Source organism: Chinchilla lanigera, unplaced genomic scaffold (genome assembly GCF_000276665.1).
Source record: "Chinchilla lanigera isolate Chin_1 unplaced genomic scaffold, ChiLan1.0 scaffold00041, whole genome shotgun sequence".
NCBI lineage: Eukaryota > Metazoa > Chordata > Mammalia > Rodentia > Chinchillidae > Chinchilla > Chinchilla lanigera.
The window spans coordinates 17,466,804-17,491,459 of NW_004955442.1; the positions used below are offsets into that span (position 1 = coordinate 17,466,804).

Here is a 24,656-nt window from a genome sequence, read left to right on the forward strand (position 1 = left end):
AGCAGCCCTCCTCTAAGGAGGAAAGATACTGTAGTGGGCAAACACCCTGGTTTTCTTGCCTTTTGGGTGGGATTAACTGTTTTTTGACATAGGTTTTCACTATGTAGTCCAGGCTGGGCTTGAACTCATGGAGAGCCTCTTAGTCTCTACCTCCAGAGTGCTGGAATTCCAGGCATGCAGCACGATGCCTGGCCAGCAGGACAACTTTCATGAGACCTCCAATATGACTGAGCTCTGGCTGCTCATAGGGCTCCCTTGCTCCGTAACGGGCCCTTTACTTTCCCTTCCCCTTTCACAGCCCCGCTGCTATCCCTGAGTTTTCCAGGATCACCTCCCAACAATCTTCTCCTACTCAAATCCTTTAAGGTCCAGAGAGTGACGGAAGAGGGGTGTAGGTTTGCAAATGATGCTCAAGAAACTTGGCAGTGCAGGGAGCAGGAGGGTTTCATAGGGGAGAGGACAGCAGTGGACCCAGAGCCTACACATAATCCCACTTTCCACAGTACCCAGTGGGTAGAGCTTTTCTCCCATCCTTTGGTAAGGTCAACTGATTTCCCAAATATAAGGTGCTTTATTCACACTACTACTCCAAGCCCCTTCCAGCCACTGCCCACCCCTAGCTTTTCCTTTGAGCTCTCTTCTTTCGGGGAAACAGCACTCTCTCCCCTAGCAGCTCCCTTAAGCACCCCACGGTTCTATGTAGCTCCATGTTGGCTGAGTTAGCAAACCCAGGAAGCCTGTCATCTGCCATCCCCTCTACAGGCCAGCCCCACAGCAGAGGAGCTCTTATCTTGCTTGATTTTGGCCCTCCTATTTCTATTGCTCCTGTCTTTAAGCTGCAATCCTCTGCCCAAATTGTGCCTCCTCTTCCAGGAAGCATTCTTGGATCTCTCCAGATAGCCATTCTTTGTACTTATTATCTTGAGATTTTTTTTTTTTTTCTTGAGATATTTTTTGAGGTTCTGTTCTCTTTGGGACCTTAGAAGGTCAAGGTAGGAGCCCGAGATGCCCAAGAGGGCCAGGGAGGGTAGGTGGGCAAGCATTTGCACCAAGGGTGAAGAAACCTGTAATACCGATTTCCAACAGATGGGCAGAATTCTCACCTGGTCCTTAGTCAAAGATAGGTGTCAAGACTGCCAGAACTGCCAGGAGAATAAGTCCTCACTACAAGGAATGAGGGGGCTGAAGGGCTTATGCCCTATTCCAGCTGGCAGGAGAGAATGCGGCTCCCACTCATGCTGCCCTGGGGCCCACCCCCTCAATAGGAAAGTTCATCAAATGCAGGGACTGGCGTGTTGGGGTCATCTGCCATCAGATCAGCTAAGGGTAGACTGGAGAGCTGATTGTTCAGGGCAATAGTGGAACACATGGAAGAGCACCAAAAAGGCTTGGCCGGGTTCAGCAGCCAAGCTGGAGACAGATTTTGTGCTGAGGAAGTGATAGTAACTGTGCCAGGGATGGCTTGGCACCTCCTGATCACCTCCAGACTCACAGTAAATACAATCACAGACCAACGTTCTTTAATCACAAAGGCACTTGAGGACCCCTACACACCCAAAGTCTCCAGCAAGAGCAGCCTTACAGATGTCCTACCCTGCCACTTTGCATTCACCCATCCACACACTCAGAGTTCATCGTGGCCGGCAGAAGGCTCCACACCAGGCTTGATGAAGATGCCTTCCATGGCCTTCCATGTATTATGCGTGTTGGCACCGGGCATGCCATGCACTTCGTGCTGCCCACGGATAGGGCTCCCGTACTGCTCACCGGTGACGGACAGGAACACAGAAGTGCCTACATGCTGGAAGCGCACAGCAGCCTCACGCTCCCAGTGCTGTCCGGAGCACCGCACTGTCCACAGGTCCAGGTCGTCACCCTCGCCATCTTCCCCAAAAGCACTCACTTCCTACGGGTGTGGGTATGGGGGGGACAGCAAGCACAGAGAGTACACTGAGTCTGTTGGCCTAACAATGGCACTTGTACCCAATGTACTAGACTTCTAGTCCTCTCCTTGTACCACTCTGAGCCTCAGCCTCCACAACTGCAAAATGGGACACAAGGACCCCCTCCCCAGGATCCCCTGCCCAAGGTGGGAGCTTTGGACTTATGCAAAGTGTTGTATCTGTTTGCACGGTGAGCACTGGTCCCCAGGGAGCAAAGGCTTTTTTCTCCCAGGCATATCACTTCCGAATCCAAGGCCTTAGGCTGACTGTTCAAGGTCTCTATTTCCAACCTTTTCCTCTACAAACTCCCCAGCAGCACCCTCAGCTCCATTCCAGCCCCTGGACTGCAATGACCTCAGTATCTTGACATCAGCTCTCCCACGGCCTGGAAAGCTGTTCTTTTTCCCCTCTGGGGCCTGGAAGACTCCTACTCATCACTCCAGGCTTCCAGCCTGAGTTCCTCTTGCCCTCCAGACTTTCCTAATCCCGATCCCAGAGGCTGCGTGAGCTTCCCTCCGGGGCCCCACTTGGCCCTAAAAGAGGAGTTCATCACAGGGGTCTCGATTTTTCATCTGTCTCCTTGCTCGGTTAGGAGCTCCTGGGTGCAGGACCCTAGCAGTCAACTCTGTGTCCCCAAAGGGAGCGCTGAGTAATCATTTTTAAATCGAAATTCCCTTTTCACAAGAGCTGGGACTCAGACAGTAAGCGGAAGAAGACTCAAACTGGAACTCGAGGTTCTGCCCCCGGCCTCCCGCAAGGAGGTCAGGACGCTTTCCTGCGGGCCCGGGAGGAGACGCACCTGGTTGTTGGACAGCGGCGACGGGAAGCGGTGCGTGTGCAGGTTCTTGCCGGTGAGCACATGCGTGAGCCGCACCGCCTGGCCGCAGCGCACGGGGGAGCCGCGCGGGCACCCGCCCTCCGGGCCTCCGCGGATCCGCCAGTAGCTGTTGGCGTCATCCGACGCCTCCACACCGGTCACAGACTGTTGGCCGCTCCCTGAGGGGTGACACCCCGCCCGACCCCAAGGTCTCCGTCAATCGCGTAAGTCCTGACTCCAAGTTTCCCCCGGAACACCGGCACTGGGGCTCCCTGGTTCGGCCCCAGCCCCGCCGGACCCCCAGACGCCCTCCGCTCGGCCCGCGCCACGTCTGGACGGCCCCCGCTTCCCCCCAGTCCTGGGCCGTCCAGGCTCCCGGCACCTCCAGAGCCCCGCCCCGCAGCCGCCTGCCGCCTCTCGCCGTCGCCCCCTAGCGATCGCCCCGCGCAGGCTCCACGCACCGGACCCGTATTTGATGTCGTGCGAGTGCAGCCGCACCCTGTGTTGCGTGTTGAGCAGCTTCAGCACTGACCCGCAGGTCACAGGCCCCACGCCGGTCTTGGTGGCACCACCGCCTGGTACCAAGAGCGCTAGCAGGAGCGCCAGCAGCACCGGCCCCGCAGCGGCGCCACGGCCCACGCTCCGCATCGCCCCCGCCAGGCTCCTGCAGCTCCCGACGCGGTCCGCTTCCGTCCCCCAGAAGACCAATCCGGCCCTGACAGCGCCCGCGCGCGGCAGCCAATCGCAAGCCCGCGCGGCTCTCGACTTGCACTGCCATTGGGTTGACGAGAGGGGACCAGCCTCCAGCTTACTGTCGCAGCAGCTGGGCGGGAGGCTGGAGACACGAGGAGGGTTTTGATTGGTCCACGCTTCCGAGGACTCACCAATGAACGTTAAGGGGCCAGTGGCGGCGGCACCGAGTGATAATAGAGCTCTGGGCAGCACCTGCGAGCGCGTCGATCCCTGTGACCGCTGAGCCTCCCGCTATTCTGCTGAGGTCCTGAGACCCTACAGGTTTCTCTACGGAAGTCCCTTGACCCTGAATCTCTGGGACCTACATCGTGTGTCTCTCCCCTCCGACCCCAGCAGGGTCACTAGGTTTTAGAGTCATAATGGACGGATCCCAGTGACCGAATCTCCTGAGCTTTCAGCTCCTGCACCCAGGGATTTATTAAATCCTCCGAGATGTGTTTATAGTTCCCACTGACACTGGGTCACCTCAGCCCTTGGACGCCGGGGTTTCTTGAGTCCCCTGACCGCTCAGCCCTCCGAGTCCTTCCGTTTCAGAATCTCATGTCGTTGGGTCATCGGACAGCAGAGGGCAGCACGAGCTTTGAGGATAAGTGGCACGTTCTCATCACCGGGAGGCCCCAAAGCTGTCTTAGGAAACCTCAGCCCAAGGTTGGGCTCCATTAGGAAACCTCATGGACCCAAGGGTTGGAAGTAGCTCAGTGTGAGGGTCCTGGGTTCATGGACCAAGGGTCCATGAGAACCTCGCTGGGTGCCTGGCAGGAACGTTCTGCAGCCTTCCCAGAGGGTTGTCAGCTTGGGTTGTCAGGGTTTTCAAGGAAAACGTGCGCCACCGTTTACGAACCAGGTCCTGTGCGGGGCATCGTGGAGTAACTGGCTCTGGGCTGTAGTATGCAAGACTGATGAAGCTTGCACTTGGGACGCTAGCAAAATAGTAGTTAAAGTTCGGGCTTAATTAAGGCATCCAGAATTTTGCCCCAGAAGATCTAGAAGAAAGCCCTTGCAATGACATGTTCATTCAGGTGGTACAGCTGTCAGTATGCACCCACCTTGTTGAGGTTTTGTTTGTTTTTTCACAGTGTTGGGGATAAAACCCAGAGCCTCAGGAATGCTAGGCAAACACCCTACCATTGAACTATAATCCTCCACCCAATTTGGAGTTTTCATGTTTAAGTTGTTTGTTTGTTTTCAGTACTGGGGATTGAACCCAGGACCCTCACACTGAGCTACTTCCAACCCTTTTTTACTCTGAGACAGGGTGTTGCTAAGTTGCTAATTTACCCAGGCTATACTCCAAGTTCTGATCCACCTGCTTCAGCTTCCCAGAATTCTGGGATTACACACATGCACTGCCATGCCTTCCTTGCTTTTTGTTTTCTGAGGCAAGGTCTTGCTATTTTGCTCATATTGGCCTTGAATGTTTCAACCAATCCTCTTGCCTAAGCCTCCTGAGTAGCGGGAACTACAGCTGCACACCACCCTTTCCAGCTCATTTCACCTTTAAAAGCTTCCCATCAGGCATGGTGGCACATACCTGTAATCCCAGCACTCAGGAGGCTGAGGCGAGAGGGTTGCTGCTAGTTGAGGCCAGCCTAGGTTACACAGTAGAGTTCAAAGCTAGTCTGAACAACATAGAAACTCTGTCTCAAATAAATAAATAAATAAATAAATAAAAGCAAGCTTCCTCATGCCTCAACCTCCTCAAATATGCTCATAGCATACGTGGCATATGTATTTCCCTTGCAGTGCTCTGAATATAATGCTTTGGAAAATCTGATTGTCATAGCAGTTGATAGTCAAGATCCCAGAAGCAGAGTGGAGGAAGCCAGTGCGGCTCTCCTCTGACTCTTGTGAGGCCTCCTGGCTTCTCACAGCTTTTCTCCTCCCTTCCCCTGCAGACCACAATCCCCAACTCACCCTGGGGCAGGTGCGCTGGACTGACTGTGACCTCTCTCTGGTAGCCTTCACCTTCCAACCATAGTTTGTCTTCAGAACCAGATTCTCAAGAGTGTGTGTGATCAGCTCATCTAGGTCCGAGGACTGCTCAAGTGCGACCAACTGCGGAGGGGAGAATATGGCCATAAACCATTCCTCCCAGCCCAGGAGTGGGGCAGAGCTCAGTGGTAGAGCATTTGCCTAGCATGTGTGAGGTCCTGGGTTTGATGCCCAGCATCATCAAAGGGAAAACAATTCCTCTCACCTTGTAATCAGAGAAGACTAAGTCCACTTTCCCCTCCCCTGTGACTTGCTTTGTCCAATAGAACGCTAAAAACGTAGCATTTAGGGACTTCTGAGCACTGGCCAGAATTCCTAGGAAGCCAGCCGTGGCATTGTCCTGCAGTGAGGAAGTGCAGGTGAGATTACCGCACGGGGAGAGGCTGTGTGGAGGGAAACTGGAAGGTGGAGGCGAGAGCACATTAGGGACGTTCCCACCTCAGCCCATGCCAGCTGAAAGCAGTCACATAGGCGGCTTTGGCCCATGCAACTGCTCAGCTAAGCCTGTCAACCATGGTATGATGATGTGATTTTTTTTTAAGCCACTTAGTCTTGGGGTGTTTTATACACAGCAAGAGATAGCTGAAATAAGGTCTGAGGATGTCTGTCTTTAGTACAAGGTGTCCATGTTTCCACAGGGTCTGTTCCCAGTCACTCACAGGGCGTGAGTGACATGAGGCAGGGCTGGGGCCACGTTCTCTTCTTCCTTGGTATGACATCGGCACCTGGGAAGCTAGTGGAAATCACAGCAGGTCTGTCTCTTAGCCCTTGAGGGTTTCTCTCTTGGCTCTTTTTTATTGACAGGACTTCTCGCCTCGGGGTAGGTAGATGGTGGCTACTGTGTACCACCTATATTTGTCTTCAGCAGTCAGTGCAAATAACCAGAATCTCTCGATTCATCCCAGTTGCAGGCTTCTGGGGAAACACCCACCAGCCTAGCTTGGAATAGGGATGTGCCAATAGGGCCTAGCACCTGTGGGCAGGTGGGGAGGCACCCAGATACCTCAAGGGCTGTGGAGGAGGTGGTAGGTGGACTCAGGGAATGGCTATTTTGAGTCAAGAGCATGCTCTAAAAGATCTCCGCCACGCCTGGTATGGTGGTTCATGCCTGTAATCCTACCACTCAGGCGGCTGAGGCAGGCGGATTGCTGTGCATTTGAGGCCAGCCTGGGCTATATAGCAAGTTGAAGCCCAGCCTGAACTACACAGTGAGACCTTGTCTCAAATAAATGAGTAAATCAATCAGTCAATCAATCAATCAATCAATCATCTCTTTTACAGGAGCTGTGAGAGTGTCCCTGACCCACCCACCTTAGAACCCTGGTCCCACTGAATAGAAGCTGAGTGAGTATGGGTCTGACAGGTGTCCAAAGAACCTCCCCTACCTGGCTCCAGGGGATGCCTCCTAGTGGCTGTGCCTTATACCTGGATCCCTGGGCTCGGGCATGGTTGATCTTGGCCAAGTAGGCCTGGCCTCCGTGCACTGGGATGGGCTCCAGGAAGAGGTAAGAGAGACAGAGCCACCAAGCTCCCCACAATGGCAGTCTCATGTTCTCTTGTCTGCTGCTGAGGCCTGGTCACAGGGGCAGCTAGGGGAGAGGGTGAGCTGTGTCCTGGGAGAAGACGCGTGAATAGAGGAACAAACAGGGTGCTACACTCACAGACCTTTCTAGAGAGGGTCACCCTGGCCAGAACCCTTGCTGGAAAGTTAGTTCCAGTGCCAGCCCTGTGCAGCTATTCCATAGCCTGACCTGGCAGCTGCTGTGTGGCCTGGAATGGGAACTCCAGATTCTTGCATTGGCACTGAGAAAAACAAATTAAGAAGAAAATTAACTGAGAGTATCAGGAGACGGTAGCTGCATACTTCCTCAGTTGTAATGTGAGACAGTGACATGGCAAAACAAGAAGGAAAACCAAGTGTGGTAGGACATACCTGTAATGCTAGCGCTCTGGGAGGCTGAGGCAGGAAGATGGCAAGTTTGAGCCCAGCCTAAGTAACTTAGCAACTTAGACTGTCTCAAAATAAATAAATAAATAAATAAATAAATAAATAAAGGCTTGGGATGTAGCTCAGTGCAAAAGCCCTGGGTTCAATCCCTATACCAAAAAAAAAAAAAGCCACCCCAGCTGGAGGAAATCCCCTCCAAAAGCAGGAGTCACAGAAGAGCCACAAGAGAAAGGAGAGGAGCCCTAAGGGGCTTGAAAAGAGGAAAAAGTTATAGACTAGAGAAAAGATCAGGCAGAAAGTAGCAAGGCAGCTGATCATGCAAGAGGAAAGCTGTCACTCCTGGCAGGAGCAGTCCTGGGGTCCGAATGCCACCAGCTGTCATGAAGGCTGGCTGCCATCAGGGCGGCCCACACTGAAGGGCTACTCAAGGGCAAGAGCACAGGCACACGGAGAGGCAGGCTGAAATCTCAGGACGAGAAGACCGTGTTGCATTTGCAGATGTTTTATTTCTGTTTCTCTCAGGGGCTCCCTGCGAGTGTTAGCATAGGTCTTCATGGACATCCAGCCCATCCTGACCCTGCTCAGGGTAGCGGCTGGAGCCACAAAGGACCAGGTGGAAAAGCAGGGAATGGCGCACACAGTGTGGCTTACCAGGACTTCATGGGGGATCACTATGGCCCTGGTCCACAGAGGGTCTGCTCATGGCCTCCTGTCCAGGCTCCAAGTGGTCCTGGTGATTCCTCTCATCCTTGTAGGAATCCATGCCCCCAGCTTTGTCCTCCTTGCTACCCTTGTCCTCAGCCACAGCATTACTCTCTTTGTCCTCAGTGTTCATCATCTTGTTGGACTTGGGGAGATTGGAGCCCATGTCCGGGTCAGAGGACATGAAGGGCGTGGGCTGTGACAGGCTTTTGGGGGCCTGATTCTCGGCTGTAATTGACTCCCAAGGGCTGAGCAGCTGGTGGGTTGGTGTGTCAGCAGTGAGAGAGAGGCCACGCTCTGCGGCCTGTTCCTGGTTGCTTCTGGTCGCTGGCATAGGCTCAGTGGATGGAGACTTTGTGCTGTGCTGGGAGACTCCCTGCAGGGAGGTGGGAACCCGGTGGGAGCCAGCCTTCGAGGAGCTGCTGCTGCCCTGGGAGCCGTGCGCCTGGGTGGCCTGCTTTGAGACCTGCAGAGCCTTCTCGGCCTCCTGCAGCTTACGCAGCAGGCAGCTCCAGTCCATCTCCGAGGACAGAACTATGCGGGAGCCCTTCACCTTCTTGAAGCCCAGGAAGAGGTCCATGAGAGCCTCGGTGACAGGGAAGGAGATGAAGCCAAGCTGCTTATTGAGGTTGCTCTCATACTTGTACTTGAGAGTGAGCAAGGACACTGCCTGCTCCACTAAGAAGTTGATGATCTCCTCAAAACAGGGGTTGGACAGGTGGGACACACTGGACTTGGATGAGGCGGAAGGTGGCAGCTTCTTTGCGCTGGAGTTCTGTGTGGCAGCCAGGGAGGAAAAAGGAGACATGTCACCCCTGTTGGTTTGTCCCTCCTGCTGCCCTGTGACACCACATCTGCCCACACTCTCTGGCAGTCCTGCCAGCCCTGTTCGACACAAGCCACACAGAAGGTACACCCGTGCCACATCTGATATGCTGTCACACTCACTAGCCCACCCTCACGCTCACTTCACCCGCCTGGTCAGTGAAGCCTGGGGCAGGGGCATTGACCTTCGTCACCGTGTCAGCACACCCAAACCTCAGCAATGCCCAGGCATATGTTCAGAGGGAAGCATGCCAGGCCTGCATGACAGAGGGCAGGAAGGAGACCTGCCCTCTGTTGGGGACCCACCAGAACGAGGCCACCTACCTCTCTAAATCCCTCCTGGACAAGTTCCCTTCCGCAGGGCAGGGACCGAGTGTCCTGCAGCTGTGTTACAGGCCCCCACTCTGGGCAGAGGCTGCTGCCCATGAGGAGCAGGAGCTTACCCATGTGGGAAGGGCTCCAAGATACACATAAAATGTTGAAAAATGCCTACGATTTTTTTTTAAATAGCCTTTATTCATTCTTGACAACACCTTGAAGTAGTTATGCCAAGATTTCTGATCTTCCAGTAGCTTTTACCTTGCCCACGAGGTTTCCATAGTGAGTGCCAATGACAGTGGCTGCTAGGAAGGGTGGGTGAAGGAGCTACTCCCCTCAAACTTGTCCCCAAGCCCACCAGCCCCTCTTTTGAGAAGGCACCCCATGACACAGTGAAGCAGATGGGGAGAAGCTTCCTTATGAAGGGGATAAATAAAGAGTATATGGGGAGGGAGGCGGAGGAGTAGGGCAAGGGGAGACAAGTGGCCACCAGACGGAACTCCCGAGGCAGTCCCGTCTAGAGGCCACCTCCATCATGGCCCCAGAGGAGGGTAGGGTAAGGTGCAGGCCATGCTTAGGCTGGGGCCCCTGGCTGGAGCTCAGGGCCACAGGCGGTTTCTGAAATTTGGGATCTGAGCCAGGTGCCCTAGGTTTGGAACGGAATAAGGGGCCAGGGCTATTGTAGTTTTCTGCGGTTGTCACCTTGAGCTTGACTCTGTTGGCCTCTTGGGCATTAGACACAGAAGGGGAGTTCAGTCCTTTGTGAGGTAACTTGCTGTTGGCATCACAAGTCTCCTTCCCCTGAGTGAGCGTGGCTGGCAGCTCTGCTGAGGTGAGCTGGGAGTTGGTGGGGAAGAGAGGGAAGCCATCATGGCAGTGGGCTGCCCTGAGTTTGTCTGAAGCCTGGCTGACCACGCCCTGCAGAGCAGGGAAGAGATGGTGCTTGGCCAGGAAGTCCAGGGTACGGTGGGGCTCACGGACAGCACAGTAGCCGGGCAGGTTAAATGGCGCTGGCTGGCTCAGCAAGGACTTCTTGTTGAACTTTTCTTTGAGGAAAATCAGCTCCCGTTCTCCAGGCCCCAGCTCTGATGCTTCAGGGGTCCCTGAGCTGGAGCCCAGCAGCCCTGAGAACCAGGACAGGGGCTGCTCCTGGGTCCAGTGGCTGCCGGTCTGGCTGCCTAGTGAGTTCCACAGCAGGGAGTCCCTCTGGGAACAGGACTGACTCCAGCCTTTCTGCAGAGAGAGGGAGACTCAGAGAGGTGTCCGGGCTGAGGGGCTCAGGTCCACCCCTTCCACACTACCCCTGACCCATGGTCCCAGATCTCACCCCTTTGTTCTCCAGCTGTAGCAGCCGCTTGAGGTTTTTCTCCAGCAGGAGTCTGTTTTTCATGGGTGGCAGTGTGCCTAAGCCTCGGTGGCCTAGGTCACTGTCCCGGCCCTGGGGGCCCAGACAGCCAGCTGTGAGGCTGCTGTCAGACATGGAGCTGGAGCAGGATGGGTAATTATTGGGGTATCCAGTGCAGAGGCTGGGCCGAACACGGTGCCGCTTTACGGTACTGAAGCTGGGTCGGGCACGTACCTGCCGCTTTCCACTTGGCACTTCTACAGAGTCCTGCACCTCCACCAGCGGCACCCCAGCCTCTGTCTTCATGGTGGCTATGCGTTCAGTTGCTTCTTCCACCACTGTCTGCAGACTGTCCAGTACTTGGCCCTCTGTCAGGAAATCTAGGAAGCCGCCAAAAGGCTGAGGTCTCTTCGGGGTTTGGCAGCGGCCCCGGTGTGCTGAATTGCCATCCACTGATGGGGGGTGTGGCACACGACCCAGCTTGAAGGCTGGTCCCATTTCTGGCAACAGTGGCTTCTTGGGTGGTGGTACCTGAGCAAACAGGCTTGTTAAAGTGGGCAGGGTGCCCTGCAGGGAGGGGGTCACTGGGACTCTCCTAGATGTGCCACTAGGAGCTGGATGGGGACTGAGCGGTGGAAGGAATTATATTTCTTTGGCGGTGGTGATACTGGGGATGGAACCAAGAGTCTTGATCATGGTAGGCAAGTGCTCCACCACTGAGCTACATCTCAGTGGGAATTGAGTCTGGGAATTGCATGTAGAATCGAGTAATTCTGTAATCCCAGAACTCGGAAGGCTGAAGCAAGAGGATTGCTGCAAGTTCCAGGCTAGCCTGGGTTACATAGTGAGTTCAAGGTCACCCTGAACTATACAGTGAGACCCTATCTCAAAAAAAACGGGTAATTCCCAGTAGGGCATGGTGGCACATTCCTATAATTTCAGCACTCAGGAGGCTGAGGCAGGAGGATTGCTGCAAGTTCCAGGCCAACATAGGCTGTACAGTAAATTGAAGGCCAGCCTGAACTACATAGCAAGACCCTGTCTCAAAAAAAAAAAAAACAAAAAAAAAACAAAAAAAAAACACCATGTAATTCTGCACTTGGACCGTGACTCTGCCACCTTCAGGTTATGTGAATGTGCCCACAATGGCCCCTGTTGAGGTCCAATTTCTTCATTCTGAAAGTGGAAATCTATTTATGCTTGCCCTGAAGTATCTGCAGCACATACATTCCACATACCTGAGACCTAGCCAATGGGTATGAGAGCCGCTTCTCCCCTTGCACATGACATGAATGAAACCTTCTTGAGTCTGTCTTCTGCTCCTCTTTGGCCCACAGAACAGGCCTGCCCTGTCTGCACTGCTGTGCTGCAGAGAACGCCTAAGGTCCTGAGCCCTGCGCTACCTATGGTTAGGTTCCTAGTCCTCCAGATTCCCTCCTGGGTTACCGAAGTCAGGGGTTCACAGACAAAGAAAGTGATCAAGGCCCAGAAGGGGGCATAGGAAAGGTCGAGGCTATAACAAGGATCTCTTGGTCAGGAGATGAGTGGGGAAAAAAGGGGCGGTCCTGGGACATCAGGGTCTAAGCCCTGCTGGGCACACTTACCCGCGCCATGTACGTGCTGTGGCCAGCCTCGTCATCCGCCAGGTATCCCGAGTGGTGGCGGCAGCGGGCCATGGTGCAAGTAGCCAGGCCCGCTGCTTGCCTCCTCTCTCTTCAGTTCTACACCACCGTAGAGGACTGCTCTCTGAGAGGGGCGGGAGGGGACACACAGTGAGGGCCGGAAGGTCTGAGTCCCACACTGTGTTAGGGACCCTGGGGTCCGCGGGCCCCTCGCTTCGCGCACCTTGCGTCCTTCATGCGTCCAGCCCTTCCTCTGCTAAGAGTCTCCCGGGCGTCGGCACTCAGCCTCATTCCAGTGTCCTCCGGGTGGGGGCTCCCGGAGGACGCCAGCACTGTCTCTGACCGTCTCTGATCTGTAGGTGTGTCCGACACTCCCTCCTCCTCGACCCAGAGCACCTTGTCCGCCCTCGGCCCAGGGCCGAACTGCTCACTAGAGTCCCCTCCCAGATCGGCCCTTGTCCACTCCAGGGAGCTGTGCGGAGCACTGTAGTCGCCCTGCGGCTTACCGCGTGTCTATTTGCATACCGCGTCCTGATTGGTTAGTTACGAGCGTTTCGCCCATTGGCTTCCCCGAGACAATGGTTGGGGCGGGGCCTGCGTTGGTTCCTCCCCGACGACACGAGGCTGGGTCTTGCTCGGTTTCGCCCGGAGCCAAAGGACTGGAATTGCTGCTGACTAGTTTCTTCTCGACCATAAGGAGCTCTGAAGTTGGGGCTCTGATCCGTGATCCTCATCTGCTCAGAGGGGGGCCTAAGAGCAAAAGCCATGGTCGCCACCGGTGATACACTTTCCTCACCGGTTACCGCACAGCCCTGAGCCTCCCGCTCTACTTTCCTGGGGCCTCCTCCCTTGCTCAGTGTGGACAACCCCAGCATCCGTCCTGGGCCTTCTTCTGGCAGTCTTCCTGAGGACCGTGGAGAGTCCCAGCTCTGTCACAGACCTAGCTCCAACTCCTGGTTCTACAGTTTGCTGCCGATGTGAATAATCCTCTCTGAGCACATGCTCCTCTCTTAAGTGGGGTGGTGGCGGTGGATGTGGTGTTGTCTTTCCGCATGAGAGTATAGGGCTTTCATAAGATCTTCACACAATACACTCGATGTCCTAAGAAAAGTTCCATGTACCCGTATGTTTTCTCCTTCTTTCCTACCCAGAGAGCCTGCCACCCACAACAGATTTACAGCAAACCCCACTCTATACTGCCACACAATGTTGCTGCTCCTTTGTCTACCAGATGACGCTCCTTTGGGGGCAGGAACTAAGGCAATCACCTCTTATCTCTAACACTGCCAGTGCCTCTATGCCAAGTGCCTGTGTATGCCAAGAGCTTAGCTGAAGAGCTCTTTGAGCTTTCCAATCCTTACAAGGCCCCATATGAGGTATTATTTATTTTCAAGCTCTACTCTGCCCCTGACCTGGGTGGGTAAACAGGTCCCAGAGGGCTGGAGAAGAGCTGGGCACAGGCCCAGAGTTGCAGGAATCAGTCCACTTTTTTTTTCTTTCATTGATGAATTTTTATTTGATTGATTGATTGATTGATTGTCTTTTTGAGACAGGGTTTCACTATGCAGTTCAGGCTGGCCTTGAGCTCACTTTGTAGCCCAGGGTGGCCTCGAACTCACAAGGATCATCCTGCTTCAGCCTCCCAAGTGCTGGGATTACAGGGGTGCACCACTATGCCCAGCTCTATTTATTTTTTCAGTCCACTATTCTTGTTTTGTTTTGTTTTTTATCTTTTTGAGACAGGGTCTTGCTATGCATTTCAGACTGGCCTTGAGCTCACTTTGTAGCCCAGGTGGGTCTAGAACTCGAAACAATCCTCCTGCCTCAGCCTCCCAGGTGCGGGATTACAGGCATTCACCACCACTCCCGGCAGTCCACTATTCTTGGCAAGACCACACTCCACCTCCCTGACATTGTTTCCTTATCTGAAAAACAGAAATGACATTACCAACTTCATAGGCTGGATACAAATCCCACACTTTCCAGAGAGAAAATCAAGATGGTCACATTATAGTAAACACTGGCTGTCACCATGTTTACCATTGTTATAGTAACAGGTAAGGGAAACTTTTCTGAGCCAAAGAGGAATAAAAGTGAAGCTATGAATGTAAAGGTTGTATCCTCACACAGAGGTTGAGATGGAAATAGGGCTAATGCTTCCTCAAAACCATGGGATGTGTTCATTTTCTTGTTTCGAGCTTTTAATAAGAAAAGCCTCCTCTTAGAAAAATCAGAAGACAATTGACAGTTTGAAAGAAGTAAAAGAAAAAAAAAAAGTTAAAACAGCTAATCACATTTTTAAAAACCTCGTAGACACTACTACCAAAAGAAAGCCAGGCCGGGCATCGTGGCGCATGCCTATAATCTCAGCACTCGCGAGGCTGAGGCAGGAAGATCATTACGAGTTCGAGACCACCCTGGGCTACAAAGTGAGCTCAAGGCCATCCTGAACTGCATAGTGAGACCCTCTCAAAAAGGACATTAAAAAAAAAAAAAGAAAAGAAAAGCCAGGTGTGGTGGTGTACCTCTGATCACGGAACTCAGGAGGCTGAGGCAGGAGGAGCATAAGTTTTAGGCCTGCCTGGAGTCCAGAGTGAGACTCTGTCTCAAAAAACATAAAGCTGAATGACACGACCCAGAAAGTTAACAGAGGTGATCTCCGAAAGGGAAAGGGAATTTTTTTCCTTTTTATTTTTCTCTTGCCCCTCTCCCTTGTTTTTTAAAAAATATGTCACTTTTCAAATACCACTTTTGAAGTCAAGAAGATTTCTTCTTGCAGCAAATGAAGCTTTGGGGCTGGTAGAGCTGAGCAGCTGTCGCAGGGTCCCTCAGGGACCACTAGGTGGCGAGAACAAAGGCGACGTGCGGCCGTGTCTGGGCGTGTGCGCCCGGGCGGGGCCGGACCGTCTGGCCCACTCTCCCCTGGTAGTGCGCTAGGGTTCCAGGCCGCCATGGCCCGGCCGCGTGTGCGGTTGGTGGTCACTGCCGATGACTTTGGTTACTGCCCGCGGCGTGATGAAGGCATCGTGGAGGCCTTCCTGGCGGGGATCGTGACCAGCGTGTCCCTGCTGGTGAACGGCGCGGCCGCGGAGAGTGCGGCGGAGCTGGCCCGCAGGTGAGGGCGGCCCACACCGGTCCAAGCGGGTTTGGGGACGCCCCTTCCCCCCGTGAAGCCCGCGCTCCCGCCCGCTTTCCGCCCGCAGGCACGGCATCCCCACCGGTCTCCACGCCAACCTGTCCGAGGGTCGTCCCGTGGGCCTGGCCCGCCATGGCCCCTCGTCGCTACTCAGTCCTGAAGGCTTTTTTCTCGGCAAGATGGGGTTCCGGGAGGCGGTGGCGGCCGGACGCGTGGCGCTGTCCCAGGTGCGAGGGCGTGGGTGCAGAAGGATGGTCGCGCTAACCTCCAGAGCTCAACCCTGGGGACTGCGGCAAGGGACGTCATCGGGGCAGGAGCGAGACACTGGAGCGACCGCATTGTGGCACCAGTAGGGCGTCATCCTCTGCAGTGATCGCCCCGGAAGTTCAAGGCGCTTGCCCCTCTACCTCTCTCTCCAGGTGCGGGAGGAGCTAGAGGCCCAACTAAGCCGCTTCAGGGAGTTGCTGGGCAGGCCCCCTACGCACGTGGATGGGCACCAGCACGTGCACGTGCTCCCAGGTGCGTGGGCTGGCGCTCCCAGGCTGGGCACCTGCTTCCAGGGGGTCGGGGGAGGCCAACACACCGACCAGGGAGGCCAGGCACTCCTAGAGCCCTCTCCACCCGCAGGTGTGTGCCAGGTGTTCGCCGAGGTGCTGCAGGCATGCGGGGTGCGCTTCACACGACTGCCGGTGGAAGGCGGGCTGGGCGGCTGCGGGTGGCTGGAAGCCCCCGCGCGTGCTTTCGCCTGTACGGTGGAGCGCGATGCCCGGGCTGCCATGGACCCCTTCTCTCGCCACGGCCTGCGGTGAGCAGACTCCAGCCCTGCTGCCCCAGCCCTTGCTCGCACAGGTCGTAGTGCGTGCACCTGGGCAGCTATGTCTGTTTCCCAACCTGGAAAAGAGCCAGCTGGCCTCCAGTTTCGTCCTGTTCTGCCCCCTGCCCAATCCCGCTGACCCTGCCGCTCTGCCATATTGCCTCTGATTTCCAGGTGGACAGATGCTTTCGTGGGCTTGAGCACCTGCGGGCGATACATGACTGCTCAGCGTGTGTTGGGGGCCGTCACGCGGGCTCTGGAAGATAACCCCACAGGCCATACTCTGACCGTTGAGCTGATGACACACCCGGGTTACCCCAGTGTGCCCCCAGCTGGAGGTTGTGGTGAGGGTCCGGATGCTTTCTCCTGCTCTTGGGAGAGACTGCATGAACTTTGTGTCCTCACAGCACCCACGCTGAGGGCAGGGCTGGCCCAGGGCGGGGTGCAACTGTGTGCCCTTGAGGACCTGGAGTCCAAGAGGCCAGAAGGAGTCTCTTGAGAGTCCACTCTGGAATCTTCCCTGGACCGTTCCCTACCCTAAGCACTAATGCTGCTTAGTGTGGAGGAAAGGGAGCAAGATGATGGTCAGGTGCAGCCTGGAGGGAGGCCCTGGAGTAGGGTCTATGCCTTCCCAGAGTGACGGACACACTGCCAGCTCTGTCGCCAGGCTCTCATAGCTCAGCATGGCAGCCGGCGCTTCGCTGTAGGCAGATCCAGCCTGTGACATCAGCGTCTGGGGCCTGCAGTGTTGGGTACCAATTCTTGTTGCAATGTGAACACTTGATTGTTCAGTGGCAGTGGGCAGAGATTTTATGTAAATAAAAGAGTATATGTCTTTCAGACTTGCGTGATTTTTTTTTTTTTTGGCTTTTTTTCTGGTACCAGGGATCGAACTCATGACCTTGCACTTTGCCAGGCAGGGGGTGTGCCGCTGAGCTAAATCCCCAGCCCCCGACTTGGGTGATTTATAAAATTTCCCAGGAAACCTTCACAGAAACAGAACTGGACACACAGCAACTGTTGGTGGCTCAGTCCATGAATACTCCAGGAAAGATATGCAAAACATTCTCTGACCTTTCATTTTGCTCATGCTTATATTTTTGTCTTGGGGAGGTAGTCTAGACAGTGTCTTATGTATTCCAGGCCAGCCTGGAAAACACTACACTGTATAGCCCAGGCTGGCCTCAACTTTTGGCAGTCCTCTTACCTCAGCCTCCTGAGTGCTGGGATTACAGGCATACACCACCACATCCAGCTTTTTTGATTTTTGAGTTTCACTGTTACCTAGACTGGTCTCAGACTCCTGGGCTCAAGTGATTCTCCCACCTCAGCCTCCTCAGTAGCTGGGACTACCAGTACCACCATGGCACCTGGCAAAGCTCAATTTTTATTTAAAAAGAGGTCACTTGTTTTAAGCTATTCCTGGTGACAGGTCTGAGTAGGTCCTGTGAGCTCAAAGAATGTGTTTAAATTTTTCCAGGAAGGGCATTCTGTGGATATTGAAACCTGGAATTCCTGAGCCTGCTGGTATAGGGATGCTCTGGTGGGCAGGGATTCCATGTCACTTGGGACCAACGGCCCTGAGATGCAAGGAGCAGAGGAAGAAGTCCATAGGGAGTCTGAGCAGACTCCCTGTGCCTCAGTCTAGAGGACAGAAAGGCAGATGAAATACCACATAGTTCTCATCCCATTTAATGCCATGTGTCCTCAATTTACAGGCCTAGAGGTAGCAGTGGCAGTGCAGGGCCTTGGAGCTTTCACTGATGTGCCCTGGGCTCTGGCCTGTCAATCACAGAATCAAGTGCTGAGAGCTCTCCCCTAGCCTTGATAGCCTACAGGGACACACAGCTTTCTGAAGGGACATGGGACCCTGTTCCTCTTTTCTGACTTCACTGGCCCACACCTGACTCTCCCCTTGGCTGTGGTTTCAGCTCCCTCTTTTCGGTCCCATGTTCACCTTGTGTCCTAACCTTTCCTTGACTTTGACTTTTGGCAGCCATAGTACCTTTCCTACTTCCTTCCCTTCATGGTTGTGAACAGAAGTCCCCATGGGTTTGGTCCTGCCCACTGTCTAGCCTTTACCTCCTAGCTTTGGGCCCCTGTGGTCTGGCCACAGTCCTGCGGAGTGCTAGCTGGGGCTGGCAAGCAGGATGGCCTGAGGGCAGCCTGTTGGGGGCCTGTTGCTGCCAGAAGTGGGGCTTCTGTTGTGGAGTGCTCAGAAGCAAGAGCAGCCAGCTGGTGGTGCAGCTGTGGGACAAAGGTGTGGGTGGGCACGAGGGCTGGGAATAGTTGTTGCTACCCAGGAAGGAAAGAGGGATAAGCAGAGATGGAAGTGGAGAACAGCTCTAGGGACCAAGAGCATTTAAGAATGAAGTGAGGCAGCTTGGCCAGACTAGTATGATTAGGTGACTGAAGGATTCCTTGGGAAGGGTGGGGAGAGGTGTTGTGGTCGCTGGTGGCACATGGAAGAGAGGGATCACAGACATTGCTTTTTACACCAGCGGGGGGGGCGGGGGTAGGGGCGGGGTGTCTTGCTATGTAGTTCAGGCTGGCCTTGAACTTAAGATCTTCCTGCCTCAGCCAACTGAGTGCTGGTATTATAGTTGTGTGCTACCATGCCTGGCTGTTTTTTAATTTTTAAAAAAGTATGTGTGTGGGTATAATAGGCCAGCCTGAGTCTGGGAATGGGGAGAGCTATCTTCAATTTTCAAACTTATTTTTTGAGACTGGGTCTCATTACTCAGTTGCCCAGGATGGGCTCAAACTTGCAATCCTCCCGCCTCAACTTTCCAGAGTGATGGGATTATAGGTGTGTGTCACCACACCTGCCTTTTTCTTTTTGAGACAAGGTTTTGCTAAACTGCCTCAGGTGGCCTCAAACCTGCAATCCTCCTGCTGCATGGGAGTGCCGGGGATTAAAGGTGTGCATTGTTACACCTGGCTTGTGGGAACCCTCTAGGAGGTGGAAGTGTGCTGACTGGCAGGATGCAACAGGCAGGCCCACACTAAGTGTAAAAGCAGCTAGGTGCCTTTAGATATCACTCAGACCTGGTCTCCTCCCTGAAAACAGGGATAATGATGCTCACAGGATGCCCTGACACATCCTGTGACAGGCAGGAACAGGTAAAGTGCTGTGCAAGTGGCAGAACGGTCCACCCCACGATCAAAGGAAAGGACCCTTCTCCTTGTCTCTGATAAAATATCCCAGAAAGCTTCCCTTGGGACTGGAGACCCCACCAACAGCCCAGGCAGGGCTGGGTCAGTGCTACTGTTGCAGTGCCTCCGGAGTGAGGGGTGCCTTGGGCTGGCTTCTGGTTAGAACCATTCAGGAAAATGGCCTAACCACACCCTCATCAGGCCCAGGACCTTGATCAAGACCCTCTTCTCAGGGCCTGTTTTCACCTCTACTAAACATGGCTTGTAACATCATTCTCTGGGGCTGTAAGACTCCCGCCCATGTGTGGAAATTGCTGTACGCTTACTAGACTCTCATCGGTCCCTCTACAAGCCCTGATCGCACTGACTCTGGTGTTCCCAGCACTCATTACACCCCAACGCCTTCCCTTTAGGGAGGTAGAACACTTCTATATACCTCTCCTGCACAAGCTAGAATGGGGAGAGATCAGAGGGCCCAGCCACACCTCCCAGTCTCAAAGAACACAGGCCCCTGGCACTACCCACCCCTAAAGGAAGAAACCCACACAACCAAACCAGTGTCGGAGAGCATTTTTATTAAGGGCAGCAGAACGGGATCGCAGCATCTTAGAAAGCCTATTCTCTGCCACTGTGAAAGGGCAGGAGGAGGACCCCGGGCACTTCAAGGAACCAGGTGGATGTGAATTCCTGAGCCAGTGCGGGTCAGCAGTGGGTGGCTGCTCCACAGCTCTCCCCTTCTCCAGAGCATTCAGCTTTTTGGTTTTGGAGCAGCCAGAGCTGGCTGCCGGCTTGCTCAAAGGCTGCCCTGGGACACAGCTGAAAGGAGCAAGCCACCCAGGCCAGAGGGAGGGACATCCACTGACTTGAAAGCCAGGTCTTTGCTGCCAGGGCAGACCGTGGGGTGCCAGTGACAGGGCTGAGTCCCTGAGAGGGGCTGCCGGCATAAGGGTACCCTCCCACGTTGAGCAGAGAGCAGAGGGAGTGACAGGCAGGCAGAGCTACGTTGGCAGAAATACGAAGCAATGGGACAGTTTTCAAGGATGACAATTACTTCTGGACTTAAGCAACGAGAACAAATGGTGGCTTGCTTGGATAGCTTTTGACAGAATCTGGCATTTTATTACAAATCTGAGTGTGAGTGAAATAAAATCCATTATCACTTTTCTCCTAATGAAGAGACAGAAATGCTTGCCCTGTGCTCTTGGCGTCCTGGGCACATAATGTCTCCAGAAACCTGCCCCTTGCGTACCTAGGACTAAAGCAGCTGAGTTCATTTACACACTGCAGGAGCCACACGCCCGGACAACAACGGTGCTGTGCATCTACACTACCTGTCACTTCGCACTTCTGCACAGGCAAAACCCAGGGCTACCTTTTATGTCTGTAACCCTGGAAAGATCAAGTTATAGAGCTAAAGTGAAAAAACAGAAAGCAAAGTTTCTTGACGTCATCTTCATGGGATCTAGTCCCCCTACAACCAAGAAGGGAAGCCGCCAGTGGCAGAGGTTGGTGACACATGGTGTTTGATCAGCTTCCTCAGGGTGTCAGAGTGCCATGCATTCTCTACCGTTTTAGGGATAATCCCATCTGCCTTGAAAAACATTATTAACATTCAAATCCTTACAAAGTTCATCTGATGATAAATTCTAAGGTCAATTTTTATTTCTACAAAAAAGGCAATCAAAACAATATAAAACACATTGAAAGGTATTACTGAGTGAGCTTCAAGTGGAGCTTGACTCTGCAAAGACTGAGTCCAAAGGGAAAAGGAAGGCCGTCTTGTTCCTGGGCTGGGCCACCAGCTGCGCTGAAAGGAAAGGGCCAGTAGGGGCCCCAGCAACCCCAGACTGACGCCAGATATGAAGCCGAGTCCAGCCAATTCCAATCCCACAGAGGGTCAAACTGTGCCAAGGGAGGGTTGTGGCGGGGCTGCTGCAGAAAGGAGTCGCAGAGCTCTGTGGCACATTCCGATGGAGCTCAGAGATGGAGGAGCTTGGAATCTGAAATGGACATTCTGGCTTCTGCTCTGCCTGCGCTGACCAGTGGATCTTCTAATATGGTTGCAGGGAAGGTGCCAAATCTTGGCCTCTGGAGCCTTTCCGGTGAGAAATTCATCATCATCTCATAAGCAGTGTCCTCAGCTGGCAAGCCCTCCCTCCGGAGTCACCAGACCTGGCACTGAGGGTTTCCCTACATAGGCCAGGTAAGGCTGCAGGTCAATCAGGTATACACAAACAGCAGGGCTTGCCCATTTAATCCACATTGCTGTGGAAACATGAGCCAGATTTTTACAGAAGAGCTGAGTGGGCCTCCCTTTGCAGGGCTTTTCTTTTCTTTTTTTTGAGGGGTGGTGATGGTGGTGGTTGGTTGGTTGTCCTGTAATTTTTTAAAAGGACATTACAGACTGGCATCAGGAGAATTGAACCAACTCCCATGCAGGGCAGTGTGACACGAGAGAAGAAAAGCCACCAGAGCCATTTCTTCTCCTCTGCAGAAAAGATGGGACCTGGGTCTTAGGAAGTGATCCGTGAAAGATAAACTGAATGCAAAGAGTGGGAGTTGCAAGGGCACGGAAGGACGGGAAACCACAACCGTTTTTTTTTTCTTTTTTTAACCTTATGGGCTAAATGTAACTTGAAGATTTTGGGTAAATTTGGACAAGAAAAGAAACACCATGCTTTTGAAGTGGATTGAAGCAGTGATTTTTTAAAACAAAGAAAGCAGAACTAGAATATCTGAAATTTTTAATCCTTTCTTTACAGGTTACTAGATCACTTTTGATTAAGAAAACTGTAGAAAGTTAGTAACTGCCACAAGTGAACGCCAGGCGGTGGCACGTGTCAATTTTCCACAGAGTCCTGCTTTGCGGGATGTCTGAATGCACTGCTCGGGGTCTCTGCTCACACTTGCTGGAATCATTTGTGGCAGATTTTAGTCCACAGGTCGCTTTTCCCCATATTTCTTTGTAAACTCTTCAGCATTCTTACAGAATTTTTTACGGTCCTTAGAGTATTCTTCAGCTAGGTCAGCCCGGAGCGGGTGCTCGGGCTGGGGGTCGTTCACCAGTGCTATGAGGGACTGGATTACTGCCAAGAGAAGGACAAGGCATTGGGGTTAGAACACATTCAAGGAGGACAAGAGGCAGCTAACTTCAGAGACAGAACTCTAACTTCAATAGTGACTTATCACCAATATGCTTTTTGAGACAAAGCAACTTTCTCGCTATTCAAATTCATTACCACCAGAACCCAGCCATTTTTTTCCCTATACTGTAATCAGGAGAAAGGGATAAACGACAAATAGCCAACTTTACAGCGGGTAACTGTTCAGGGTGATGCTCCAGCCTCTGGGAAGCATTCCTGACCCAACACCAGGATGCTCTGGAGACAGTAGGCTCTGCACCGTGCACAGCTGCTCACACCCAAGCACACACAAGATTACTTTCCCAGGTTAGGATTTGGGGGTATGTGTCTACCTTCACCCGGCACTCAGCACTACACTCAGTTCAGGACAGTTTTGATCAAGGTGAGAAAGAAGAGATGTGTGATGGGGCTGTACCTGTCCACGTGCAATGAATCCAACCTAAAGGGCCCCAAGGAGCTCCTGAAGGTACAAGTAAGATTCACTGAAGCACCTGGACTAGCCACTGGGAGGATGACAACCACTGTAGTATCTATCAATGTCATGGCGAAAGTCACATAGGCTCAAGGGTGCCGTGATGCTTCACATGGTACAGCAAGTCCCAGACAAGCTGGAAGGCAATCCTTAGGGGGAAGGATGGCACAGGAGCGCAGGACAGGGATAGGAATCTGCAGCAGGGTGCCACTTGCATCTCCCCACAGTAACTCCTAATCCTTGTTAGCATCCCCAAAATGCTATGATCTTTCCCACCACTATATTCCCAGCTCAAAGGTGCCTCTCCTCTCTGGATTGCTGATGCCAGATTCCTCTACTGGGGGCCTATGTTCTCCTCTTAGCATTACAAGGAATGGTGTAAAATGCCGACACTGGCTGAGCTGGGCATAGTATAGGCACGGCTAGTCACCAACACACGCCGAGTACGGGTCTACCACAAACACCACCTGCCTCCAGCACAGCCTATACCCAGTGAAGGAAGACAAGAAAGAGGAGGCACCCAGGAATATGGCAGGCCCTAATGAGGCCTGTGGCAAAGCTGAGGCAGGTCTGGCACAGCCTGGTTCAGGTACAGTGGGAAAGATGGGCAGCAGGGCACAGAGAACTGTGAAGAATGGGGCCAAGGGTCTGGAAGGCTCTCTGCAGGCCAGAGCAGCGTCTAATTCAATCTCCACACACTCCAGGGCAAATACTGTCACTTCCTGGTATGCACTACATGTAGCACCTCTAGAGGAGGTGGGCCCTGTAAGCATATTTTTGTCTCTTTATTTCAAGATTTATCCTTTCCATATTTTACTCGTTTGACTGAACAGAAAAGATAAAGCTGTTCTATCCCTGTTTTCCCAATACCAACCACTACTATTCCACTGTGCTATGTATCCATACATAGCTTGCATCCTTGTCTACTTACTATATTCCCTTAAATCACTTTTTTGGGGGGCAATGCTAGAGATGGGACCCACAGCACTGTACATGCTTGGCAAGTGCTTTACCACTAAGCTACACCCACTGCTCTTTAATATTTAAGAGGCAAGGAAATGTCAGTGACTCAAATGGAAAATCACCTTCATTTGTCATAAACAGAAGGCATGCATTAATAAATACTAAAATACCACAGGGCAAATGTTGTAGCTCAGGGGTATAGTGCTTGCTAGCACATGAGACCCTGGGTTCAACCCCCGCATGGCAAAAAGCAAAAATGAAATAAGCAGGGTATCGTGGTACAAAGCACTTGGGAGACTGAGGCAGGAAGACTGCCATGAGTTCAAGTTCAGCCTGGACTATGTATGGAAACCCTCTCTCAAGCTAAACTAAACTAAACTAAAGAATAAGTACTTATGTCTCCTTCCCTTCCTATCCAAGCAGGGGAACAGTGTCTTTCCCCTGTTTGGGACACTTTCATGGCTTCCCCTAAAAACTCACCCTTGGTTCACTGGCTGTGGTGTATTTCAGTGCATGCCACTGATATATGAACATTACTGCTTTCTTCCCCCTTTTTAAAATGCAGTACTGAGGACTGAACTGAGCTACACATACTAGGGTCAATGCACTGAGGAGCTATGCACTAGGATCCATGCACTGAGGATTTACACACTAGGATCTATGCACTGAGGATCTAGGATCTGTGCACTGAGGAGCTACGCACTAGG

The 24,656-nt window shown here is 53.1% G+C and overlaps 4 protein-coding genes across 8 annotated transcripts in view; 1 reads left to right on the plus strand and 3 right to left on the minus strand.

Annotated features, from left to right (window-relative positions):
- Positions 1 to 1,498: 1,498 nt before the first annotated feature.
- Sdf2l1 (stromal cell-derived factor 2-like 1) lies at positions 1,499 to 3,493 on the minus strand. The gene is made up of 3 exons (XM_005391702.2): positions 3,222 to 3,493; positions 2,743 to 2,939; positions 1,499 to 1,906 (listed from the first exon to the last, which is right to left on the minus strand). Exons 1-3 carry the CDS (start codon positions 3,406 to 3,408, stop codon positions 1,625 to 1,627), a joined length of 666 nt encoding a protein of 221 aa, XP_005391759.1. The 5' UTR covers positions 3,409 to 3,493; the 3' UTR covers positions 1,499 to 1,624.
- Positions 3,494 to 7,939: 4,446 nt separating this feature from the next.
- Positions 7,940 to 15,586, minus strand: Ccdc116 (coiled-coil domain containing 116). Of its 4 annotated transcripts, XM_005391707.2 has the most exons (7): positions 15,500 to 15,580; positions 13,206 to 13,366; positions 12,772 to 13,015; positions 12,248 to 12,389; positions 10,626 to 11,174; positions 10,001 to 10,531; positions 7,940 to 8,930 (listed from the first exon to the last, which is right to left on the minus strand). In XM_005391707.2, the coding sequence occupies exons 4-7, from the start codon at positions 12,317 to 12,319 to the stop codon at positions 8,112 to 8,114; spliced, it is 1,971 nt and encodes a 656-aa protein (XP_005391764.1). In that variant the 5' UTR covers positions 12,320 to 12,389; positions 12,772 to 13,015; positions 13,206 to 13,366; positions 15,500 to 15,580; the 3' UTR covers positions 7,940 to 8,111. The 4 variants fall into 4 exon arrangements, with proteins under 4 accessions (XP_005391764.1, XP_013373473.1, XP_005391762.1 ...); XM_013518019.1 differs by lacking the exon at positions 13,206 to 13,366 and having other exon boundaries at positions 12,791 to 13,015; positions 15,500 to 15,586; XM_005391705.2 differs by lacking the exon at positions 13,206 to 13,366 and having other exon boundaries at positions 15,500 to 15,586.
- On the plus strand, positions 14,778 to 17,055 carry Ydjc (YdjC homolog (bacterial)). Its single transcript, XM_005391703.2, has 5 exons — positions 14,778 to 15,380; positions 15,469 to 15,628; positions 15,821 to 15,920; positions 16,029 to 16,206; positions 16,390 to 17,055. Exons 1-5 carry the CDS (start codon positions 15,217 to 15,219, stop codon positions 16,712 to 16,714), a joined length of 927 nt encoding a protein of 308 aa, XP_005391760.2. The 5' UTR covers positions 14,778 to 15,216; the 3' UTR covers positions 16,715 to 17,055.
- Positions 17,056 to 21,011: 3,956 nt separating this feature from the next.
- Positions 21,012 to 24,656, minus strand: part of Ube2l3 (ubiquitin-conjugating enzyme E2L 3) — a 93,861-nt gene continuing 90,216 nt past the window's right edge. For both annotated transcript variants that reach the window (XM_005391710.2, XM_005391712.2), the window contains one exon: positions 21,012 to 22,457. In XM_005391710.2, coding sequence (XP_005391767.1) covers positions 22,303 to 22,457 — 155 coding nt within the window. In that variant the 3' untranslated portion in view covers positions 21,012 to 22,302. The remainder of the gene's footprint in view (positions 22,458 to 24,656) is intronic.